Source organism: Pipistrellus kuhlii, unplaced genomic scaffold (assembly GCF_014108245.1).
Source record: "Pipistrellus kuhlii isolate mPipKuh1 unplaced genomic scaffold, mPipKuh1.p scaffold_m20_p_48, whole genome shotgun sequence".
Classification (NCBI taxonomy): Eukaryota; Metazoa; Chordata; class Mammalia; order Chiroptera; family Vespertilionidae; genus Pipistrellus; species Pipistrellus kuhlii.
This window is the reverse complement of record NW_023425549.1, coordinates 2,387,608-2,409,154: the sequence shown is the minus strand read 5'-3', so window position 1 is coordinate 2,409,154 and position 21,547 is coordinate 2,387,608. Positions and strand designations below refer to the sequence as shown.

Genomic DNA, 21,547 nt, shown 5'->3' with positions numbered 1-21,547 from the left:
GCCTCGCATGCGTAAGAACTTGTCTGTTAACAGGCTTTGGCCTTCCTCCCCCTCCCCTGCAGGACATCGCGAGGCAGGCGTCTCCGAGACCACGACTGCCTCCAACCACTGACAGCGCTCGAGGGCAGCCAGGCCCCTGGCACTCATTTCAAAGGCCCTTTTGAAAGGACAGTCTTGGGTTTAAGTCATGAAGCAAAGGGGTCCAGGTAAGTAAAGTGGTGAGAAAAGGGGCTCCAGCCAGGGGGCCGAGGAGCAGGGCCCCGAGTGGACAGACCTTTTAACGTTCACAAGAAGCTGGGCTACGGGCAAGTCTCCTATTTGTAAATGTTGACAACGAATTCAATGTTTTAAAACAAAACCCAGCGCCCCGGCAGCGTGCCCGGCCTGTGAGCGGCAGGCTCACCTGCACGTAGTCTGCGAAGGCCTTGGCGCGCTCACCATCCGCCCTCTCCAAGGCAGGGAAGCGTCTCCTCAGCTCCGCCTTGTCCACCCCGAAGCACCCCGTGGCCGCAATGGCCCCCCGGACCTCCAGGGCGGCAGACACGTCAGCAGGTCTGTAGCCGGACAGCTCCGCCCGGTGCACAAACTCCTCCAGGCGGCAGGTGTCCTCCCGGCTGTTGATCAGCCTGGTGAACACGCTGGGGAGGCAGGCAGTCCCCACCGCTAGCTCTTCCAGAGCGGGGCCTGCAGAGACAGGAGACGAGGGTCAGCCTGCGGGCCCGCCCATCAGTGGTGCCGCCGCGGGGCACATGCCACCGCAACACGCCGCTCCCCAAACGCCCACGGTGGGCACGGGTAGCCCTGGCTTCAGGCCCCGGTGACATGCCCCAGGGCCTTTGACTGCAGCCACCAGGGCTGGATTCCCCCGGGGCCAGTATTTCTCCTGCTCAAGACTCAGAGGCGGGGTGGGGTCCAAAAACTGACCACAGTGTTCTGGAGGGGAGGTCCTCAACTCGCTGACCCTGGACCCCACCCTTCCCGACTCTGTGCTCACAGCCCTCAGAGCCTGTGAGACTCGGGCTCTTTAGATTTTCTATTAATAATAGAAAATCCCTGCTTTGCGTACACTAGCTGGCTGCTTCCTGAAAAGGTATCTCTGCTAAGACCACAGTCTTAGGTCACCTCTAGCTTGCCAGGGTCAAGCTCAAGACAAAGCACAGGATACTAACTGTGGATATGAAACCAAAGGTAAACACCATCCACCTCAACTCAAAAATAAAGCATGTCAGACAGAGGCAGGCGGATGGGAAGGAGGTGGAGACATGCAGGGAACATTCTCACTTTATGTCGAGGGGAAAGACTGCCTAAAATTGAGGGTAAGGAAACAGAGGTTCAAGTCAGTTATCTAAAGTTTCAAAGGTAATCCATGGAACTAAAAAGAAGTCTAAAAACGAGGAGTAAAGAAGGTGAGAGATAATGAAATGTAAGGGGAATACACATTTTTTACAACTCAAAATACTTAAAAATTTCAAACAAATGCATCATTTAGAGTTACAAAGGGAACCAGAAGAAGAACTAAAGACAGAAACAGTGACAAAGCTGCCCCACAGAAGAGGCAGGGCCTGGGGGGGTGGGGGCTGGGAGCAGGTGCGTGTGGGAAGTGAAGATAAGGCAGCACAGCCGGGGGCTCCCCGACTGGCAGCAGCAAGGCGCCTGGGACCCATGCTCCTCGACCTGCCAACAGGCTGGGAGGTGCTTCCTTCTGTGGGGCCCCGGCCAGCTTGGCCTTCAGAGCTGGGAGGTGGGCATCAGGGCCGGGCCAGGCCGGGCCGGGGGCGGCGCTCACCAGTGGACCTGAGATGGGTGGACTTGGGGCTGCAGCGGAGCCGGAACCTCACGTGGCAGGAGTTGACCACGATGCTGTCGTTGGGGTTGAGGTTCCGGGTGCTGACGATGCCGGGGGCGTAGTAGCCCTTCATCAGCAGGTAGTTGGTGTGGGAGGCCTGGGAGGCCTTCACCTCAATGCTCCGGCGCTTGCCCCCCGGGTCTTCGTCCAAGTCTTCCTCTTCATCCTCATCCTCTTCCAAGGTGCCGTCCTTCCCCAGGCTGGGAGGAGAAAATGCCCTCGATGACCGAGCTCAGGCCCTGCCTGTCCGCTGCCCCACTTCCCTCCGGGGCACACAATGGCAGCAGACAGCGCCGTGACCAGGCCTGAGCTACAGCCGTGGTCGCTGTGGCCCACCCTGGCCCTGGCTATGAAGGCTGGCACGGGCTCCAGATTCTCCCTCACCCACCTTCCCACACACCTGACTCCTCTTCACACACCTGTCTTTGCAAGGCTGTTCCTTTTACCTGAAAAACCTTCTAGTCTCTGTCCACAAAAGCGCCTGCTTCCCATTAAATCCCAGTTCAGCTATTATGCCATCACGGAACTTGTGCCACTCCCTCCTTCTCTGCCAACCTTCTTTCCACCATACCATGTCCTCCCCCCTTTGGCACAGCCGTCACGCCCCTGGCTCCCCCGGCGCCAGAGGCCCCAGCAGAAGGCCTGCATTGCCTGGCACCGGAATTCCCACAGGCACGCTCTGTGGCCAATGCCCAGTGCTGACACAGCGCGGGAAAGCCAGCGCGTGCTTGTTGCAGGAATGCAGACCGGGTGACCGAGCAATGCAAGTGCAGCCACCACGGGAATGAGGGAAAGGCGGCCGAGGCTCAGCCTTTACCTCTTAATGACCTCGTTCTCCACCATGGAGCTGTCCACCACCACGATCTGCTCGGGGATCCTGACGTCCACGGAGATGAGGCCCAGCGAGAAGAGGGTGAGGGCGGCCACACAGTGTCCTCCAGGGCCGTCCAAAGAGAACGCCACCAGGTCATCTGGGCAGTCATCACTGTCCTGGTCTTTGAAGGAGAAATGATCAGGCTGGTCTAGCTTGCCGGCAGCCAGGATTCTGTTGAAGAACTGGAATGATTCGGTGCAGATGGTGCTCGGAAATCGCCATGTGAAGATCCTACAGACAGAAGGGAGGGCCTTGCTGAGGACGGGAGGGAGCCCTCGCCTGGAAGCTGTGTGCGCTGCAGGCCTCTGTGGTTGAATCACACACAGCTTCCCGCCCCCTCAAACGCATCGCACTGCAGCCCTCGGCGTCCTCCCCCACTCACCCGGGCACCTTCTTATCTAACTCTGTGCCTCCCAGGCCCTCACTATACACAGGTGCCAACCTGGGGCGATGATGTACTTTTTGTAATCATCTTTACACAACGCAAGCCCTGAACCACACAGAGAGGAGGGGACATGTGTGTGCTCAATCCTGCCGATTCCAAAGGCGACTGGAGAGTCAAGCCCTTGCCTCTGCCTAAAGTCAACCTCCCAAGACTCTGTCAGCAGAGTCAGCGGTCTAGGCAGAGGGAGGGGCCCAGTCCTCCTGATCCGTGGCCACTGCTTCTCAGCTCACAGATGAGAATGGGCTCACGGTCACATGGCCTGTTGGACTCGTCTTCTGCTGCCCGGGCTGCTCTCTGGAAAGGAAAGGGGACCGAGAGCCACACAGAATGGCATTTAGGAACGGAACAAGTGAATCCTCAGCTGGTTGTTCTGATTCTGAATGCAGCCTCTGCAGGTCTGAGGACTGTCAGGAGGCCAGGATGGAGAGGGGAAGCCAGCCCGGGAGCTGCCACGGAGAACTCCTGGGACTGTTATAACGGACTTCTCTGCTGGGGGACAGAATGCCAGACCAGCCAGGCTTGCAGCCATGAGTGAGCTGAGGGGTGCTCCTAGCAGGAGGGGCTCCAGGTAGGAGACCCTCGACAGTGCACCCCCGAGCTCAGGTCGCTGCTGTGCTGCCGGCTGTCTGTCTGAGCAACACCTGACGCTGCACAGTGGTGAGCCTGCGAGACAGGCGGCTGAGCGCCCTGAGGGAGAGGACCAGGGACGGAGGTTATGCCCAACCAGGAGGGTGCACTTTTAACCGGACAAGCAGTTCATCAGAAACTCATTTTACCCAATTTGACAAGACCAAGGGAGACCACTGGCAAAAAGGTAAATGCCCCAACACAAAACACAAACCACCACAAAACACCGTACGCCCACACCAGCTCAGCATCTGACACGGGCCCTGCCCTCCCCAAGGCCAGACCAGCGCTCCTGCACGTGCTCACTTGTAGTAGCTCTGGGACAGCTGGTAGGACATTGGCACGAAGGGCAGAGCCCGGTTTTTCTTTGGGCCCAGCGTGTGGTTGACCCGGCGCCGGTTGACCAAGCTCCTCTTCTGGCACTCCACGAAGGCCCTCCCCAGGATGTGGTCCTTATACTCCTGGTACAGGCGGAACGTCTGTAACACAGCAAGTCGTGGGTGAGCGGCGGGCAGGGCACGGCGGGCAGGGCACAGCGGGCAGGGCACAGCGGGCACGGGCACAGCAGGCAGGGCACAGCGGGCAGGGCACAGCGGGCACGGGCACAGCAGGCAGGGCACAGTGGGCACGGGCACAGCGGGTAGGGGCACAGCGGGCAGGGGCACAGCGGGCATGGGCACAGCGGGACGGCCAGGTGCTTAGGAGCCTGAGCCGATCATCTATAGGGGAAGCAACTGGCATGGGGACTAGGTGTGGGGAGGCCAGAGCTGACCCTTGGGGGTGTGAGGGGGGAGCCTGACAAGTTCTACCCCCACCAACACGTCACACCTGAGCCAGGACAGGAGCCTGGAGAAAGAGGAGGCCCCTGCACCACCCGTTTCTTACGATGCAAAGAACTAGGAATCAATGCCAAGTCACCAGGGACCCGCTCTTCCTCCTACTCCTCGTCCAACACATCACATGTCCGGTGCCTCTACTCCCAAAATGTGTTTCCAACTGGTTCGTGCCGCCTACACTGCCACCACTTAGTTCACACCGCCATCATTTCTCATTGCGGCCTCCAGCCAACTGCTCTCCCTACTTCTGTACATGCTACCTCCTCCAACCTGATTCTTCTCCAAGCAAAGCAACCCTTGGAAGCCTAGATCACACATGTCTGTACCTCAGACCTCAGAGGCTCTCCCTGCAGGTGACTGTCCACCCTCTCTATGCTGGACAAGGGCCGCTGTGAGTGGGACCTTGCCCACCCAGCCTCAGCCCCTCACAAGTTCACTTCTCATCAGAGCACTGGATTTTGGAGTCACTGGGTCCTTTGCCCACACTGTAAAGATGAAAGAAGTGAGGGCCAGAGTCTCCTGTAAAGTCAGGCCCCTGGGCCACACAGCTGAGAAGAGAAAGAGTAAAACGTCGCATGGATGGCGCCGGCCTCTGCACGCACCTGGAATGACTGGCAGGACTTCATTTGACTGTCCGAGAGGGCCAGCGTGCTCTGGATCAGGTTCTGGAGCACCAGGTAGTGGATGTCATCCATGCTGAGAGAGAAGGGGTAGCACAGGGACGTGAGGCCACAGAGCACCGGGCATGCGGACAGATTCCGTTCTTATCGAATATACATTTCCGATCTCACAGGAGTGACCTGAACACCCAAACTATTTACAAACCAAAACAAAACGCATGCTGGGCTTTAAGCCTTACAAACTGGTCAATTTTTGCAGGAAAAACATGTCAGCCTAGGGGAGAAGGGGGTGACATAACCTGGAAATAGGTTTTCACAACAATTAACAAATGTGGTTAACTGCTTATATTTTCTTTTAATCAAATTTTAAACAAGTTTTTCTCTAAAAGGAACAGGCTTCTCGCTGAAATACAGAGTTCAAATCAAACTGAATATTGCTCATCCAAGACGGGGAAAAAGCTGGGCTTTCTAACCACTTTTGCTCAGAGAGCTCATGGGCTGAGAGTTCAGACCCTTTCCCCAGCCCACCTTAAGCCCAGGCCAGTGACACTGGAGGTCAGGGGTCAGCAGACTTCTCCGGAAAAGGGCCAGATACATAATTTAGTCTTTGTGGGCTATCTGGTCTCATCGCAACCACTCAGCTCTGATGTGCTGAGGAAAGCAGCACAGACTATACAGAATGGGCATGGCTGTGTTCCAATAAAACTTTATTTAGAAAAACTGGGGGCAGGCTGGATTGGCCCTAGATGACCCCTGTGGTAGGCAGCCCAGACAGCTGAGGAAAGGCACTCGGTATGTCAGTACTTGCCTATTGAGTTTGTCCTCCTTCCTGATTTGATCTTTTGGGTCTCCGATCAACAAAACTCGGTATCTGCATAAGAAACCACAAAAACAGACCTTCACTAACCAAGCTGCAGCTGGCTCCAGGTGGCCATTTATTGGCTGAAATGTTTAAAAAATGTTAAACTTGAGAATATCGTGCTAAGCAAAGTAAGTCAGACAGAAAAAGGCAAGAACCATATGATTGCATCATATGTGAGATCATATGTAAAACTGAAGCAACAAATGAACAAATAAGAAAAAGAAACGAGTCCCAGACAACAGTATGATGGTTACCAGAGGTAAAGGCGGAAATGGAGTGGAAGGGTAGTGAAGGGTACAGGGGGTTAATGTTCATTTACTGACTATTATGAAGCGATACTGACAATGCTAACAGGCAGGGAGTACTGTTAATTGTTAAAGGAGGGTATAAACTTGTGGACTCATTATCATTAAAACAAGCACAAGAAAGAAGACTGGAAGAAAACACCGAGAGAGGGAATGGCTGTATCACATGTTGAAATTACAGATTATTTCTCTGGTTTTTTTTTAAGCTACAGAGAGGTGAACAGGACATGTGAGAATAAGGGGAACTGGGGGCACAGTTCACTACCATTAAAAAACCAAAACTCCCCAAATAGCTCAAGGGTGTCAACTCTGAAAACGACTACGAATCCTTAGACCCGGCATATAGCAGACCCAATAAAATTATTTGCTGAAAATGAGATCTCCCACAGAAACAGGTTGGAACTAATCGGCGAACGTCATCTCCTTACAGGAAGAAATTCAGAAATAAATTTGCCTAGAGACACTGCATTAATGAGGATGGTGAAGGGGAGTTTCCGCCCGGGATTAAGCAGAGGAAATAGGCGTGGTTCAGACACAAGTATGTTTTCTCAGATGCCCAGTGGCTGAGCTGGAAACTGCCGGAGCTCTGAAGTCAACCACCCAAGTTCAAATCTTGGCCCTGCTGCTCATAGGCACTGACTGTGACCTTGGGCAAGTTCCTTACCTCTCAGAGTTTCCTTGTACTGATATAAAATGAGCAATTTTCATTTTTATGTTTTATTTATCTTATTTTATTTTATGAGAGAAGGGGAGGGGATGAGAAACATCGATGTGAGAGAGACACATTGATTAGTTGCTTTTCACCGCACCCTGATTGGGGCTGGGGGTCAAACCTGCAACCCAGGCACATGCCCTTGACAGGAATCGAACCAGAGACACTATGGTGTGTGGTCCAATGCTCTAACCACTGTACACGGGCCAGGCTAAAAGGAGCAATCTTAGCAGAAGCACACCGACCTGAACTAAGTCAGCAGCAGGGCCCGAAAGGGAAGTGACTGGGGTGCTGGGTGGGGCAGTGGCCTCCCTTTTCAGTCACTGTGGGATGACGGGGCCCAGAGGCAGGAAAGCCAGCAGGCTCAGCAGCAAGGCCGGAGTGACCACTGGCCTGGGCCGCCCCGGCCGGCTGGTGACAGCTCCTCCTGCCGCACGGACCACAGTGAACCCCCAGAACCTCACCTGGCAAACAGCTCCTGGAGTGTGTCTGGGATTTCAAGGTTAGGATTCTTTAAGGATGAACTGAACTTCTTTTTAAGCTTCTCCACGAATTCTTTAAACTCGCTGGCACAGACCTTTTAAAGTAAGAGAACGAGGTGTTAGGACTTCCCTCCCTGACGGGAGGCTGCAGTGGAGATGTCAAGGACAATCTTGTAATCCACTCCCCCGGCAGCAGCCTCCCCGGCCTCTGGCCTCCCCGCCCACCGAGTCCACCTGGGAAGGAGGACACACTGTCAGCCCTCACAACGGCACTGGCAGCTCTCCCCGGCCCCAGGAAGACCCAACTGTCCACAGTCCCCAGGATGCCCCATGTCCCACCCCAACCCCCAGCAGCAGGCCTGTTACCCCATCACCGCCTCCTTCCAGGTCTGCTCCTCCTTAGCTCACAGTTTGTGTCTACCTCCTTCCTCTCCTCCCCGCCTCCAATCAATTATGGACCCAAACTAGTCCCTACTGTCCACCTGCACTGTGACCATCCCATTCCAGCCTGCTCACTGCCCTGCTACCTGTTTATCCTCCATGGTGTGGCCAACAAACCGACCATGTGTCCCACCAGCATGAACTCCCTCCCTCCCTGCTGCACCTCACTGCGGCCCTCCCAGCACTACCCACGGGCCATCTCACTCCCCCTCCTTCTCGGCCTTGGCCTTAACTGGTCCTCATTTTAGAGTCTGGGTTCAGTGCCGACACCTTTGGACAGCTCTCTGCAATCAATGCTGTTGGCAGCCTACTTCTTCCGTCTCAATCCTTCTTGGGAGCGGACTCAGCTCCAACGTGGTTTGGGGAACATGCATCGTCAGCCCAGCTGGCTGAGTCAGGTCAGGGCCAAGCCAATGCCAGCAACCTCAGGGGTCTCAGGGGTCTCAGGGAAAGGCTGTCCCCTCCATGATACAAGGCCCACTGCAGCCCCTCCCAGTTCTTCCTGCTTCGGGTTCTGCTGAGGAGCTGAGCTCCAGGCAAGCTGAGACGACGAGGGGACTGGCAAGAGGATGATGAGCTGACTGCTATGAAGTACAGTGACAGAATGGACCGGAGACATTTCTACTCTACTGCACCTGCCCAGACTGCCTCCTCTAGACTGCTTGGCATACGGGAAGACAAAGCCTCGAGCCCCTCTGAGACTTTCTGTCCTTGCATCGTAAGCACTCCTGGTTCTCCTTCGGACCCGGGCCTTCCCCTCTCAGGGATTGCACTGTTCTGCGCAGTCCACTGCCCCGGGGCTTCCGGAGGGGAGGGCTGGACCTCCGTTTTGATTGGCCTGACCCACACAGCAGAGACTGATGTTAGCTCAGTGAGCGCGGACTCAGTAGGCTCCGAGCTGAAGAGCAGAGACATCTGGGTCTGTAAAGACATGCCCTTCCTTGTCAGCCACTGTCCCAGCCCCACGCAGCGTCCCACATCCTATCTGCAAGCATTCCAGGAAGTCCAGCTGCTCATAACTTCTGGAGAGCTGACCTATTTCCTTAAAGTAGGCAGTACTGCAAAGCTGCATGTCAAATCCCAATCACCTTTAAAAGCGGATGCTGGAGCCAGATTCAGTGATGTCCAAAGCCAAAGAACTGACCAGCAGTTTCCCAAAGGAGCGGGAACCCCCACGTCTGTGAGGCTGGCAAGGTACCACGAGCGCCAGGGGACGGACCAGGACCTCAAAGCCTCCCTGAGAGCAGGCGGAGCCCAGCCACCGCCCGGGCCTACCTTTGGGTCTTCGTAGTCACATTTCCGATTCATGAACTCTCCAACGAGGGCCTTGTCTTGGTACACCTCGGCCAGGCACACCCTGCAGAGGGAAGACCACAGGAAGCGGGCGTTGCAGTGATTCCTCCTCAGATCTCCGGCTTCGCCTAACCATAAAGCGTGGTTTGCTTGTGTACCTCTTGTGCGGCCATAGCTTGTAAAAATGAAGGGTCTGGGCTTGGCCAAACCTGATTCAAGCCAGGCCTGAACCGGACTACACCTTGATTACTGCTCACACTTTACACCTTGCTTCTCTGAGCGTCTGTCCTCCATGTGTAAGCTGAGACCAGTGACTCCCAACTGCCCTCACAGGAGCGTGGCCAAGACCAAGTGAGATGAGCTGCGTGAAAGTGTTCTGTAAATTTAAAAATATTACCCTGGCACTGGTGCTCATTGTTGTCAAGAGCTCCAACTTCTTCCCAAGCCCTATCTGTCCACTCTACAAACCCTCAGACACCAGGATGCAGAGAGCCTGACCTGCCCAGAGGAAATGGAGGGAGAGACAACCAGAGTTTGCTGGCCTCTTATGATCCAAGCACTTCAACCTGCAGTAAGAGCTGGCAGACACTGTAAGCTCGGTGAGGTGGAGGGAAGCCGAGGTCACATATGTGTCAAGGCCCGGGCAGGCGTGGTTACTACTGGAATTAGGATCCTGTTCCCAAGAGGAAATGGCCTGAGTGAGGACCCCGTCCTAGATCGCACAGTTCGGACTGCAGTGAAGATGGAGACCAGGCCTGCCACTCCTGCGGCCTGCCGGGCCCAGATCTCACTTCACTGCCAACCCCTGTGCCACGGACAACTCACATGCTCTCTGGGCCTGTTTCTACTCAGGAAAAAGAAGAGTTTGAACCAGGTGATCAGAAACCTTTCAGACAGAAAAGGGAACAGTGGTTCACACGGGAAAGCCCCTTGGTGAGTGTAACCCAACGGTTTCAAACTGGGCTGATTTGGCCTCCCCTCCCCCGTGCTCCCTCACCAGGGCACCTGGAGACACATGCGGAGGTGCTGACATCTAGTGGGCAGAGGCAGGAATGCTGCTCAGCATCCCACAGCGCAGAGGACAGCTCCACAGCAGTTATCTGGCCCCATGGCCTAGTGCAGTGGTTGGCAAACAGCGGCTTGCCACTCTGCTGACTAATGAGTTTGCCGACCACTGGCCTAGGGCCAAGGCTGAGAAACTTGGGCTGAGTTGAGCTCCTCCACAATGCAGGGCGAGGCCTAACTGTAGGCAGCCCAAGCTCTTCTATGAGGGGGTGGAGGCGGCACTCCCCACCCCTTCATGCTTCCGCCCTTGGTCCCACTCTCATTCTGGTTGTTAGGCTTGGGCACCTCCCCCAACACCTGGACGCTCTCTGTGCCCCCACTCAACCCATGCCCGTGGTGGAGTTGGAGGAGAAGTCTGAGGAGGCTGGCACTGGCTCTTTGCCTGGGCTCTGTGAGGAGAGCGGGGGAGGGAGCCGCCTCGTTGGCAAAAGACAAACCACAAGGGGGTGCTCTGTGACCCAGCCAGCTCACACCACCACCCGGCCAGGCTCTGGCCGGGAAACCTTAGGGAACACCCAGCTCTGCTGTGAACACGGACACAGCTGAGTGTGTGTGATCCAAGGAGCCCAGTCCTGCCTAGCTAGCCCCCGCAGTGAGGTCTGTGACTAATAGGGATACCGAGAGCCACCCCGGAGTGCTCGAAACAATGGGGACACAGGCAGGTGCCCCGCCTTCTCCACATGCTAATGTGTGGTATCGAGTAAGTCCCCAGCCTGCTTGGCCCGTTTCTCCGTCTGTAACCTCCTTCCCAAGGCTTTCCTAACATCTGATCAAAACTCTGCGTGAGGAAGTGCCAGGATGGGCCCGCGCTCAGCAAGCCCAGGCGCTCTCTCCCTCATGAGCACCAGCGCGCACCGGCGGCTCAGCGTGCTCTCGCAGGATTCCACCCCGGCCCTGACGCAAACGGATGGGGTGGGGGGTGGGGCAGAGTGAGCCAGAGGCGTTCGGAGCGTTGTCCGGAGCGAAGACGTTCCACAAGGCTTACTTGTAGTTCATGTAGGCTTGCGGGTTTCTGACTATGTAGCGAGCTCTTCGGCCAACCGAATGAGAGGTCTTATCCAAAGACTCTTCAAAGGTGGCGTGCAGGATGTCCCGCACCACCTGCCAGGGGACAAACGGGCCCTTCACCTGCATCAAACAGAGCCAGACGGGAGGTCAGTTCCTCAGGGCCCACGCCCACTCACCGACACACACACAAGTGGAGCCTCCCTCATCAGTGGGCACTCCACTCGGCCACCTGTGTTTTCCAGTCACATTAACTTGGCACGAACAATGCGCCTGGCAGAGTGAGTGCTGGGCAGAGAGGAGTAAGTCCCCAGAATCCTGTGGGAAAGATGCTTTTGACAAGATTGGTGCTCAGAGGGTGCCAGTGTAGTGCTGACTGGAAGGGCAGTACGCAAGGGGAGGTTAGGAACATATGAAAGGTGCTTAGTGAGAGGGTTTCACAGACTTAGCACAGGGTATGCGTGCTCAGAAACATTCTGTCTGTTACATTAGCAGACCCAGAAGGCACTAGTCAGCAGACTCAGGACCTCAGCACACAGGAAGGCAGAGCTGGGAAGAGGAAGGGGGTTGAAGACGAGGCATTTTTCTCAGAGTCCCAGAGTGGAGGGGCCCACATGGAGGTCCACCTTGCCTCAAGGCGCAGGCCTCTCCTGGCTCCTCCAGCGGCATCTAGGGTGGGTAGAGGGAGACACCCCGCACCCATGTTGTGATGAAAAAAGCCGTTATAAAGGCAGAGAACAGAAATGGGGACAGAAACAGTCACCTCAGGCTTTGGGTTAGAATTTAGGAGAGCTGTGGGGGACAGCCAGGGAAGGTGGCCACGGGACCTGGTGAACCTGTGGACAGAGCATCGGGCCAGGACCTTGAAGTGGACCTCGCTTGGCTGTCATGGCTGAGAGCAGGCAGCACCAATGGGGCGCTGAGGATGCTGCCTCACCATCTACTGTACCTGGAGGTACTACTGCATGCCAAAGCCCCTGGGTTGGACGATGCAGAGCTCACTTTCCTGGTGGCTGCTGGGAACCAGCCTGATGGGACACTCGCCCACCTGGATTGCTCTCCCATGCCTTGCTGCAAATGGGATCAGACACATGAGTGGTGAGACTGCTCTGGGGAACATGGCGAGGAGAGCAGTGACATCAGCGGAAAGAGGGAGAGTCTGCTAGACAGAAAGCAAGTCCCTCCCGCCCAGCGGGAATCCAGGGACACAGGCAGGCCTCCACGAGTGTGGGGACTGTGGTGCGGAAGGCAGAGGAGTGAACCATGTGAAAGGTGGAGTCAGGCGAGGCCATTCCACACTTCTCGGTAAATAGACTGGACGGGCAGTGTGTGGCAGGCACCACGCTGGGGTTACAGCGATGGAAACAAATAAGTTTCTTTGCCTTGAGTAACTACCATCCCAGTGGGCCAGGAAGTGCCAGAGGCAACAGAGGCAGCATGAAAGTATATGTCCAAAATACATGTCCTGGCTGAGTGGCTCAGTTGGTTAGAGCATCATTCCAATACACCAAGGTTACAGGTCCAATCTCTAGTCAGGGGACACAAAAAACCAACCAATGAATGCATAAGTGGGTGACAACAAATCCACGTTTCTCTCTCCCTTCCTCTCTCTCTAAAACCAATCAATCAATAAAAAACTTTAAAAATGTGTCTGTCCCAGGGGCAGAGGGAGAGCACAATGACCACTCCTACCAGACAGGTTCAGTGAACCCTCCCATACATGAGAAGCCATTATTGAAAGAGGAACCAGCATTTTTCAGGCCTATGAGGATGGGAGGAGCCGAACAGGAAAGGGTTAGTTAGATTCTTGATGAAGAGAGAACAGCTCTGGTCGGCTTTGCCTGCAGCCAGGCAAAGATTCGTATGAATTAGCCTAAGGCTGGGAAGAAATGTGCAAAAATGGGAGTGGTGCTAATTTGTAGGATTATGGGAAATGCTTTTCCCAGAGACCAGCTGGGAGAGATGAGATGAGCGGCCCCATGGGCCACCAAGCTCCTGTGCGGGTCGGACAGGAAAGAGCTCCCTGAGAGGGACAAGCATGCCAGCAGCGGGAGGCTGGGAGAGCGGGGACGGTGGCCGAGTACCTTGGTGTTGAGGATATTGCTGGCAATGCGGCAGAGCATGAGCAGCCCGTCCTCCTGCATGGACCACGTGACACGCAGCCGGGTCATCCTCTTCAGGGCGCTCTGGTCGGCCTCGTCATGGTAGCGCAGACTTTTGCTTTTTTCTTCTTGGAGCTCTTCTAAGGACACAAGGGGAGAAGGGAGTGAGCCTAGAACAACTGGTGTGGAGCTGTCACTCTGGAGAGGGGAAGGTCTGCCCCACTGGCAAGACATGACCAAGGATATCAGTTATCAGAATCTCAGTGTGCTCAGAGGCTATATCACTAACCACAAAAGACGCAGCCCCTCCCGATAGGTTTTTCACCATTTCTCTTTGGTGGAATTTCATGGTGACAGCTGGGCATCTGGAATGCAGCCTCCTATCTGCCAATCTCTAAGCCTCCCTACTGTGGAGCTAAGCCCTTTAAGGCACGGCACCTCCACAGAAGCTCAGGGCACGCCTGACAAACAAGTGGAACCCCACCGTTCTGCTGCTCTGTGACCTCAGAGATGTGTGAACTCTGGTGCATGTGGAGACAAGGCCCATCCTGCAGGGCTACCTTGAGGACCGAACAAGACGGAAACATCTAGTGTTGCACCTGGCACAACGGAGCTACTAAATAAAGAATAATAGTGCTAACAGGATGGAATATTTAATATGGGCCAGACACTGACTTAAGCTTTTTACATATATGAATACTTTGCAACAACCCTATGGGGCAGATATAGTTATTATCCCGAGTCTGTAGTTGAGGAATCTGATATAGCAACTTGCCCAAAGTCACACAACTAAGTAGCAGACCAAGGATTTGAACTTGAGCGCATAACCACAGGGTCTTCCAAGGTCTTCTCCTCTTGGGGGAGATACTGATGACAGTATCTGCCATATGCTACTGCCAATTCCAAAAGACTGTAGTGATCTTCCAAATTAAGGCAGAAGAAAAGTAGGGTGGGAAAATTTGGATTCAAAGCAATACCACTTTTGCCTTGTAATGAATTCAGGTCTTTGTGAGCAAGCTCATCTGAACATATCTGGATGGGCGACACTGAGCAGCCACCTCAACTGATACAGGCTGTTTGTTATAAACACCGGCCAAACCAACCACCAAAAGCAGGCTCCTGTTTCAACACTGTTTTCATCTGAATTTGCTAGCCATCAGATTATTGCTAAACACACAGACCACCTAGGTGACAGACAGACAGACCCTCCTCCTCACTGCCCTCCTTCACTGTAAACACTGCCCAGAGGAAGGAGCCGAAGTGCAGGCCAAGGGGACACACAGAGCTTCCGGAGCTCCGAAGACACTGCAGCCTTCCAGCCCCGTTTTTCCTAATTTAAATAGACAAACCTTAGACTTCGGCCTGATTAGCATAAATGCAGATATTAAAAGGTAAGCCAAAAGAATAACAGGATTTTAGCTGGTTATGATGAAGATTTTGCTACGAACTTTTGCTAAGGTTTTTTTTTTTTTTTTTTTTTCCGGTTGAGATGAAATCAGAAATTTTACTGAGGCAGTCACTAAGAGACAAGGCTCGTACAATACAGAGAAAGCAGGGGCAGCATGAAGGAAATTCTAGATCTCTGTCTGGCAGCCGGATTGGGAAAATAGGGCAATCACAGAGTGAGCACTATACATTGAGGGCAAATGGAAACCCAAGTCTGAGGGCAGAGCTCAGGCGCAGCTGCGCCAGCCCGCTGCACGTCTGAGCCTGACTGTGCAAAGACAAGGCCTAGCAAACACAAAAGACCGTCACAGAACCTTTCTTCTTCCTCTTCATCTTCTTTCCAGGGTCCTTCTTCAGCCGCTTCCGCTTCTGGTTCTTGCCACCCCTCACTCTCTGATTCCTGTCCAGCATGGGCTCTTGGTCAATCTCAAACTGCTCGTCTTGGTCAACACAGAGCTCGGACCCTGCTCTGGCTTCTCCCCAGATGTCCAACCTGCTGTTGCCTAGAGGTAATCACAGGAGACGAGCATTTCAAGATGAGCTCTGCAAAGGCCAGAAGCCAAATGAAACACGCGGCGGCCATGCTGGCCCCGGGCTGGTCCCATGTCTGTTCTGGGCGGAACTGCGCACGCGTACCTCCAGCACCGAGGGGCAGCGTGCGCTTGGTCAGAAAAGACTGGAGCCTCACGGTGAGCCCATTCTCTGCAGCGGCAGCGGCGCTCTCCTGCAAGGCAAGTGCGACACTGGAACAAAGCGTGCGGTTTCATGACCCCAGGAGCCGAGCCACAAAGGCAAGGAGTGCGAGTGTGTGACCGAGAAGCCGAGGACGGCTGTGCAGTGCCTGCCGGGAGGCTGGCAGGGGTACTGCAGGACATGGATCTCCTGTCCAGCCACTTCCTAACTGCACACGCACCCCTCTTGTATGAGTTTTGTCTCTCAGACTTTCTGGTCCTCCTTTAACTGTCCACATCCCAGAATAAGTTAGAATCAGCTAAGAAAAACACTCCGGGCTATCGAAACACATGGAAGTAAATATTGGTGCCTCCAGTCACTTATTCAGGAACTGAGAGCTGGGAAAGGGACAGAGGATGTGCGGTGCTGGCAGCCCAGGGGTGGTGGCCGGGACGTGGGCACCCATTCCTCAAAGCCCACCTTTTTGGCCCTGTTGATGATATAGCTGGTCCAGATCCAGTTGCGCTTTAGGTGTCCATAGAAACTGGAATCGAGCCCAGCGGCTCCCAGCCCATCCCCGGGGATCAAACCTTCATCAACTATCTCACGGCTGCCCCTGAGATGGGAGACAAAGAGAAAGAGTGATCCTCAAAACTGGAGAGTCCGAGGAGCAGGAGGGGATTTCCCACAACTAGCTTTTACCTCCCCAGAAAAACACCTGACAGAATTGAAGAACTTGTTAAAACCCCAACATTTTAGGTAAAAACCCCAAGTTTTGAATTTTTGGCAATTGAGTCATTTTATTTTATTTTTTTAAACAATGTGTGAGCTAACTAGAGTATGGCCGGGACCAGATATGGCTGGCAGCCACCAGTCTGCAGCAGCCGCACTGATGACTCAGGCACTGCTGGTCTGACAGCTGAAACCCAACATGGAGCCAGAGCCTGAGGGATGACACTGCCTGAGCCTGCACGTGGGGATGGCGCGCCGAGGGACAGGGACGCACGTGGTGTACTCCATCATGGCACACTTGCGCTCCAGGTTGTGCTTGTGGATGGCGCTCTCCTGCTCCTTCTGCTCCTTCTGCAGACTGTCCTTGTCGTCTCCGCCCTGGTCTGGGTTGCTGTCCTTCCTGTTCCGCGGGTGGCGCACCACACCTGGAAAACCAAACAAGCCCCACTGAGGCCACCCTCCTGCTGTGGAGCTGGTGGCCACCGTGGGCTGCTGGGTGGCCAGAGAACGGATTCCCTTTCTGAGACTAGGGTCCCCCAAACAGAGAAGGTACAAAACTGGTAGAACCTTTTTGCACAAAATGCCTGTAACAGGTGCCAGAGGAAGCCGGAGGGAGAGTTAAACACTGAGGAGGACTGAGAAAAGGGCCTGCACTCTGGGCAAGTAGGTGACCAAAGAACACAGTAGGCTCCGGGACTTATGAGCAGAACCATATGCCTTCCCCACGGGGGGCCCATGGACATGCTGTGTGCCAGCAGAGAAAGCAGTAAATGAAAATGACCGCACTTGGCTGTGGCTGTGGGATCAGGGTCAGCAGGGACTAGACAGATAGCTGGATGTGACATCAGTTTCCCTGAGACAGCCAGGAACAGCCACTTGTTTCCTGAGTGCCCCAGAGGGGCATTCATTCAGTGGAGCAATTACATTCAGTTATCCTATATAATAAAAGACTAATATGCAAATTGACCAAACAGCAGAATGACCAGTGGAAAAACTAATTGAAATAACATGCACTGACCACCAGGGGGCAGATGCTCAACACAGGAGCTGCTCCCAGCTGGCAGGCCCCAGGCCAGCCAAGGCAGGTGCCAGCCAGGGCTCCCCGATTGCCCTGCCAGTCACCTTCTGCAGAGGGAGGCAGTGCGTGGTGGCAGCAGGGGGCAGGCCTGGCAAGTGGCCAATTGCCCCACTGGTCGCCCCACAGCTTGGCTCTGATCACCAGCCAGGTCTACCCATCACACATTTCATGCACTGGGCCTCTAGTTCCACAATAAAGAAGATTGCATTTCTTATAAGAAAACATAAATTACTACTCAAACTATTGCTTGAATAGGGCAAGGGAAGGCGATGATAATTTGCAGACTGTCAAAGACCTTCTCATAACATGCTCATCTGGAGACCTTGGCCTGGGTGAGGGAAGGGGCGGTGGGGAGAGGCCATGGCCCCCACCTCTCAGCCAACTTTACTGAGACATCTGGGTGAAGCTTCGCCTCTGCCCAGAAGGTGGTGGTGGTATTCCCAGTTTAGAAACGAAGACACTGAAACACAGTCCCCTAAAGTCAGGAGGTGACAAAGAGCTTGTCCGAGGTCATGCATTTGAATGGACACTTGAACTTTTGGGGACTTAAGGTGATGCTTCTGTGCACCACAGCTGCTTGCTAGGAATGCAGGGTTAGGCCAGCCCAGGTCTGCCGAGTCCAAACCTCTGCACGGGTCCCAGGAACCTGCACTCCAGGCTCCTGGGCGCTGCTGCGCACATCTGTGTCTGGAGTCCCTGCTCTAAAGGATGCTCATGTCTTTCATATGGTGCTTTCCCCTCATCTTCGGGGAACCCCTCAAATGTTCGCTAAATGACAAGACAATCAAGGTCTGATTAATGGATTCAATAAGCCGCCCACATTTCTGCTACCAAACACTAAAAGGGATGGATGGAAATTCACCAACTGTTAAGCCTGAAAATCTTTGATGCAAATAACACTGGCTCACAAATTTTCATCCAGGTATAAAATGCAGGGGAATTGGGTAACTTTTAAAATATGAAACAGTAAAAGCCTAGCTCACCTGTGAATGCCAGAGGAGTCTGACACACACTGTCCTACAATTCGTCTGGACCCAACAAAGGCTCTAAATGCAAGTGCTCATTGTGCTGCTGACCCTGAACAATTCCTCTAAACCAGTGTGTAATCCCTGCTGTGCAACAACCAGCGAGTAACACTGATCTGCGGCACTGAGGCAGGAGAAAGAGGATCAGATGTCTCTGTGTGCACCCGATGCCCATCCTTGTTCTCCTGGTAGAACTGGCAAGAAAAGACCAGCTGAAAACGGGCTTTGAGGCAAGCACGCTGGGCTGCAGGGAGGCTCTCCAGCTCCCACACGCCCTCCAGCCGCTCAATAAACATTTACGGGAGTCACTGTGTACCAGGCCCTGAGAGACACTATGGGATGCAAGCCAAGCCTGTGCTCCCAGAATCCAGAGGGAAATAAGACGGTGACAGTGAAGGTGTAGGGAAGGCTTTCTCGAAGAGGAGACACGTGAAACAGGAGTGGCCAGCAGGGGCTTGGGGACATTCTGAGAGGAAAACAATGAGAGCAAAGGCCCCACCCAAAGCCCGACTCACCCACCGGCAAGCTTGCCAGTTCCTCCTCTCAGCCTTCCCCATCGGCCCCTCCATCACCGGCTCAGTGCGCATCTCTCTGGGGCATGAGTCACAGCCCAACTGGCCTTTCTCCTTCTACTCCCGTCCCGTCTGTTCTCCAGGGCAAGCACTGAGAGGCTGGATTACAACCACCACCATCTTCTTGCTTTTAGAACACATCCAAACTACCGTGTTCTGCACGGCCCCCAGAGTATGCCTCCTGCCCACTTCCCAATCTCAGCTGCCGCGCTCCTTCCCACCACGCTGGCCTTTTCTGTCTCTCCAACCACACTTGGGGCCTTTGCACTTGCTGCTCCCGTGCCTAAAATGTTGTCCCCCAGTTCTGGACACGGCTAGCTCACCCTCAAATGTCTCCTCAGAAAGGCTGCCTCTGACCATTCCTTCAAATGCCCTTAGCTCCTCACCCTGTGTATTTCCTCCCTGGCACCCATCACTCTGTGTGTGTGTGTGTGTGTGTGTGTGTGTGTGTGTGTGTCTTCTCCCCAAGAATGAAGCCTCTCGAAGGCAGAGACAAGGTGTGTTTTCATTGCCTGTGGCCAGGTATAGGAAATGCACGCTGAGGTGTTCATACCTACTGAATCAACATATATGTAAAGACCAAGAGGAGCTGCTTGGAGTGAATGGGGAGTGGGGGCTGGCATACCTCCCACTCAAGGCCTGCTACACTGCTTTCTAAGGGAGCCCCAAGGACACGATAGGCCTCGGGGAGCAGCCTGGAAGCCACGAGGCATCATCTTGCCCTCTCCAGCTCTAACTCCAGTTGTTCCACAGCAAGAGGGGGAAACAGTGAGGACCAGCAAAGACAGATGGTACCTAAAGGGGTGTTGAGGCAGACACACTGCAGATCAAACCAGTAGTTTTCCACATCCTGCATTGAATTCAAGACATAAAAACGCCTTTCAAAGGGCCGGCTGCTTTGGGCAAGGTGGTAGTGTGGGTCACACATGGTGGTATCAACGATAGCCGCGTTCTTCTTCAAGAAAATGAAGATCTGCAAGGCAGGCAGGGATGGGGCGGGAGAGACCGCAGAATCAGCCTCAGGAGAGCCGTCTGCAAACTGCTTAACAGTCAGGACCACTTCAATCTGGGCTTGAAAGATGTTACCTGATCTTTATCCTGAAACTTTTCTGTGGGACCAAACTGCAGCAGCCCCATGTAGCACAGCCTCTGCAGGCTCTCCAACACTGAAAAGATGTATCGTCTGGAAAACAGGGGAGGAGCAGGGTCCAATCACACCACACGCTGCCTGTAGTCAGGGGCTCTGCATCTGGGGCAAGGAGGGCACCTCTCTTACTCTCCTCCTCTGCCTGGTGGGACCTGGAGGACTGGCCTTGGGCCTGCACAGTACCGGAGCCCAGAACTGCCCTTCCCACACCCAACAAGGGCAATGGAGCATCAACTCTACACTGGGGTTTTGGGTTAGAAAGTAAAAGTAACAAAAGACAAAACCACATTAAGGCTTGTAGACTTCATCAGCAGAATTCACATTAAAAGAACCTTGAAATCAAGTATAAAATGTGCCAGCATGCATTTCACTTGCCTGGGCTTTAGAAGGCTCACAGGTGGCTGAATTCATGAAAACCTCAGACCTCCACAACCAGGAAGGCAGAAACCTTTCCTCTGCCTGGTTGGTGAGTATTCAGCCCCTCACTTCCAGGGGAGTGCAGGGACCCTGGGCCATGCTACGCAGTTCCAGGGACTCACCTCTTGTACAGGAGCTGCTGCCGGATAGGCCTGGGGAGAAAGCGGATCAGCGTGTGCTGCTTCAGAGGGTCATTCAGGAATTCATCCAGGTTGTCCACCTATAAGGTGATGTAGAGTTCAGAATTGTGAAAAAACATTTACAACTATTTTCTTTAATCTTTTAAAATTAACTTTAGAGAGAGAGGAAAGGGAAGGGAGAGACAGAAACATCGCTGAGAGAAAATATTGATTGGCTGCCTCTTGCATGGCCTTCACTGGGGATTGAGCCTGCAACCTGGGCATGTGTCCTGACCAGGAATTGAACCAGCAACCTCTTGGTGCAAGGGTTGATGTTCAAACACTGAGCAACATCAGCTGGGCAAAACTCACCACTATTTTCTGCTCTGCAGCCTCTCTGAACCTGCCCATCAGCCCTATGGTGATGGTGCCTCCTCCTTCCTGCCTCCCCCAAACCTCCCACATCTTTGCTTTCAATCATTTTAGCCCTCCTTTCCAGCCCATCTGCCACACTGCCCTCATATACTGCAGGTGGGCAATCAAATTGCTAAATACTTCCAGGGGATTATGTGGGAATATACTCCTTTATATTTTAAAAACAGATGAAGATGGCAGCACAGCTGAATGCAGTACTTGGAAACTCTCACAAGCACATCAAAATTACAACTAAACTACAAAAACAAAAAAACAAACAACAACAAAAAAAATCACCATTCAGAACTGCCTGAAATCCAGCTGAACAAAAGCCCTGCAACTAAGGATATAAAGAAGGAGCCACAGTGAGACTGATAGGAAGGGCAGAGATGTGGAAGAGCTGGTCTCAC

The 21,547-nt window shown here is 53.9% G+C and overlaps 1 protein-coding gene across 4 annotated transcripts in view; it reads right to left on the bottom strand.

Moving 5' to 3' along the window:
- Nucleotides 1–21,547, bottom strand: part of GTF3C1 (general transcription factor IIIC subunit 1) — a 78,401-nt gene that overhangs the window by 4,949 nt on the left and 51,905 nt on the right. For all 4 annotated transcript variants that reach the window (XR_006739943.1, XM_036413010.2, XM_036413009.2 and 1 more), the window contains 17 exons: nucleotides 20,727–20,824; nucleotides 20,127–20,223; nucleotides 19,836–20,013; nucleotides 16,640–16,790; nucleotides 16,114–16,249; nucleotides 15,598–15,685; nucleotides 15,276–15,464; nucleotides 13,498–13,655; nucleotides 11,394–11,536; nucleotides 9,326–9,407; nucleotides 7,592–7,704; nucleotides 6,057–6,119; nucleotides 5,231–5,324; nucleotides 4,099–4,271; nucleotides 2,664–2,951; nucleotides 1,787–2,046; nucleotides 404–684 (listed from right to left, as the gene is read on the bottom strand). Coding sequence is in view for 3 of the 4 variants with exons in the window: in XM_036413010.2 (XP_036268903.1) it covers nucleotides 404–684; nucleotides 1,787–2,046; nucleotides 2,664–2,951; nucleotides 4,099–4,271; nucleotides 5,231–5,324; nucleotides 6,057–6,119; nucleotides 7,592–7,704; nucleotides 9,326–9,407; nucleotides 11,394–11,536; nucleotides 13,498–13,655; nucleotides 15,276–15,464; nucleotides 15,598–15,685; nucleotides 16,114–16,249; nucleotides 16,640–16,790; nucleotides 19,836–20,013; nucleotides 20,127–20,223; nucleotides 20,727–20,824 (2,592 nt within the window). In the remaining variant the exon portion in view is untranslated. The remainder of the gene's footprint in view (nucleotides 1–403; nucleotides 685–1,786; nucleotides 2,047–2,663; nucleotides 2,952–4,098; nucleotides 4,272–5,230; nucleotides 5,325–6,056; nucleotides 6,120–7,591; nucleotides 7,705–9,325; nucleotides 9,408–11,393; nucleotides 11,537–13,497; nucleotides 13,656–15,275; nucleotides 15,465–15,597; nucleotides 15,686–16,113; nucleotides 16,250–16,639; nucleotides 16,791–19,835; nucleotides 20,014–20,126; nucleotides 20,224–20,726; nucleotides 20,825–21,547) is intronic.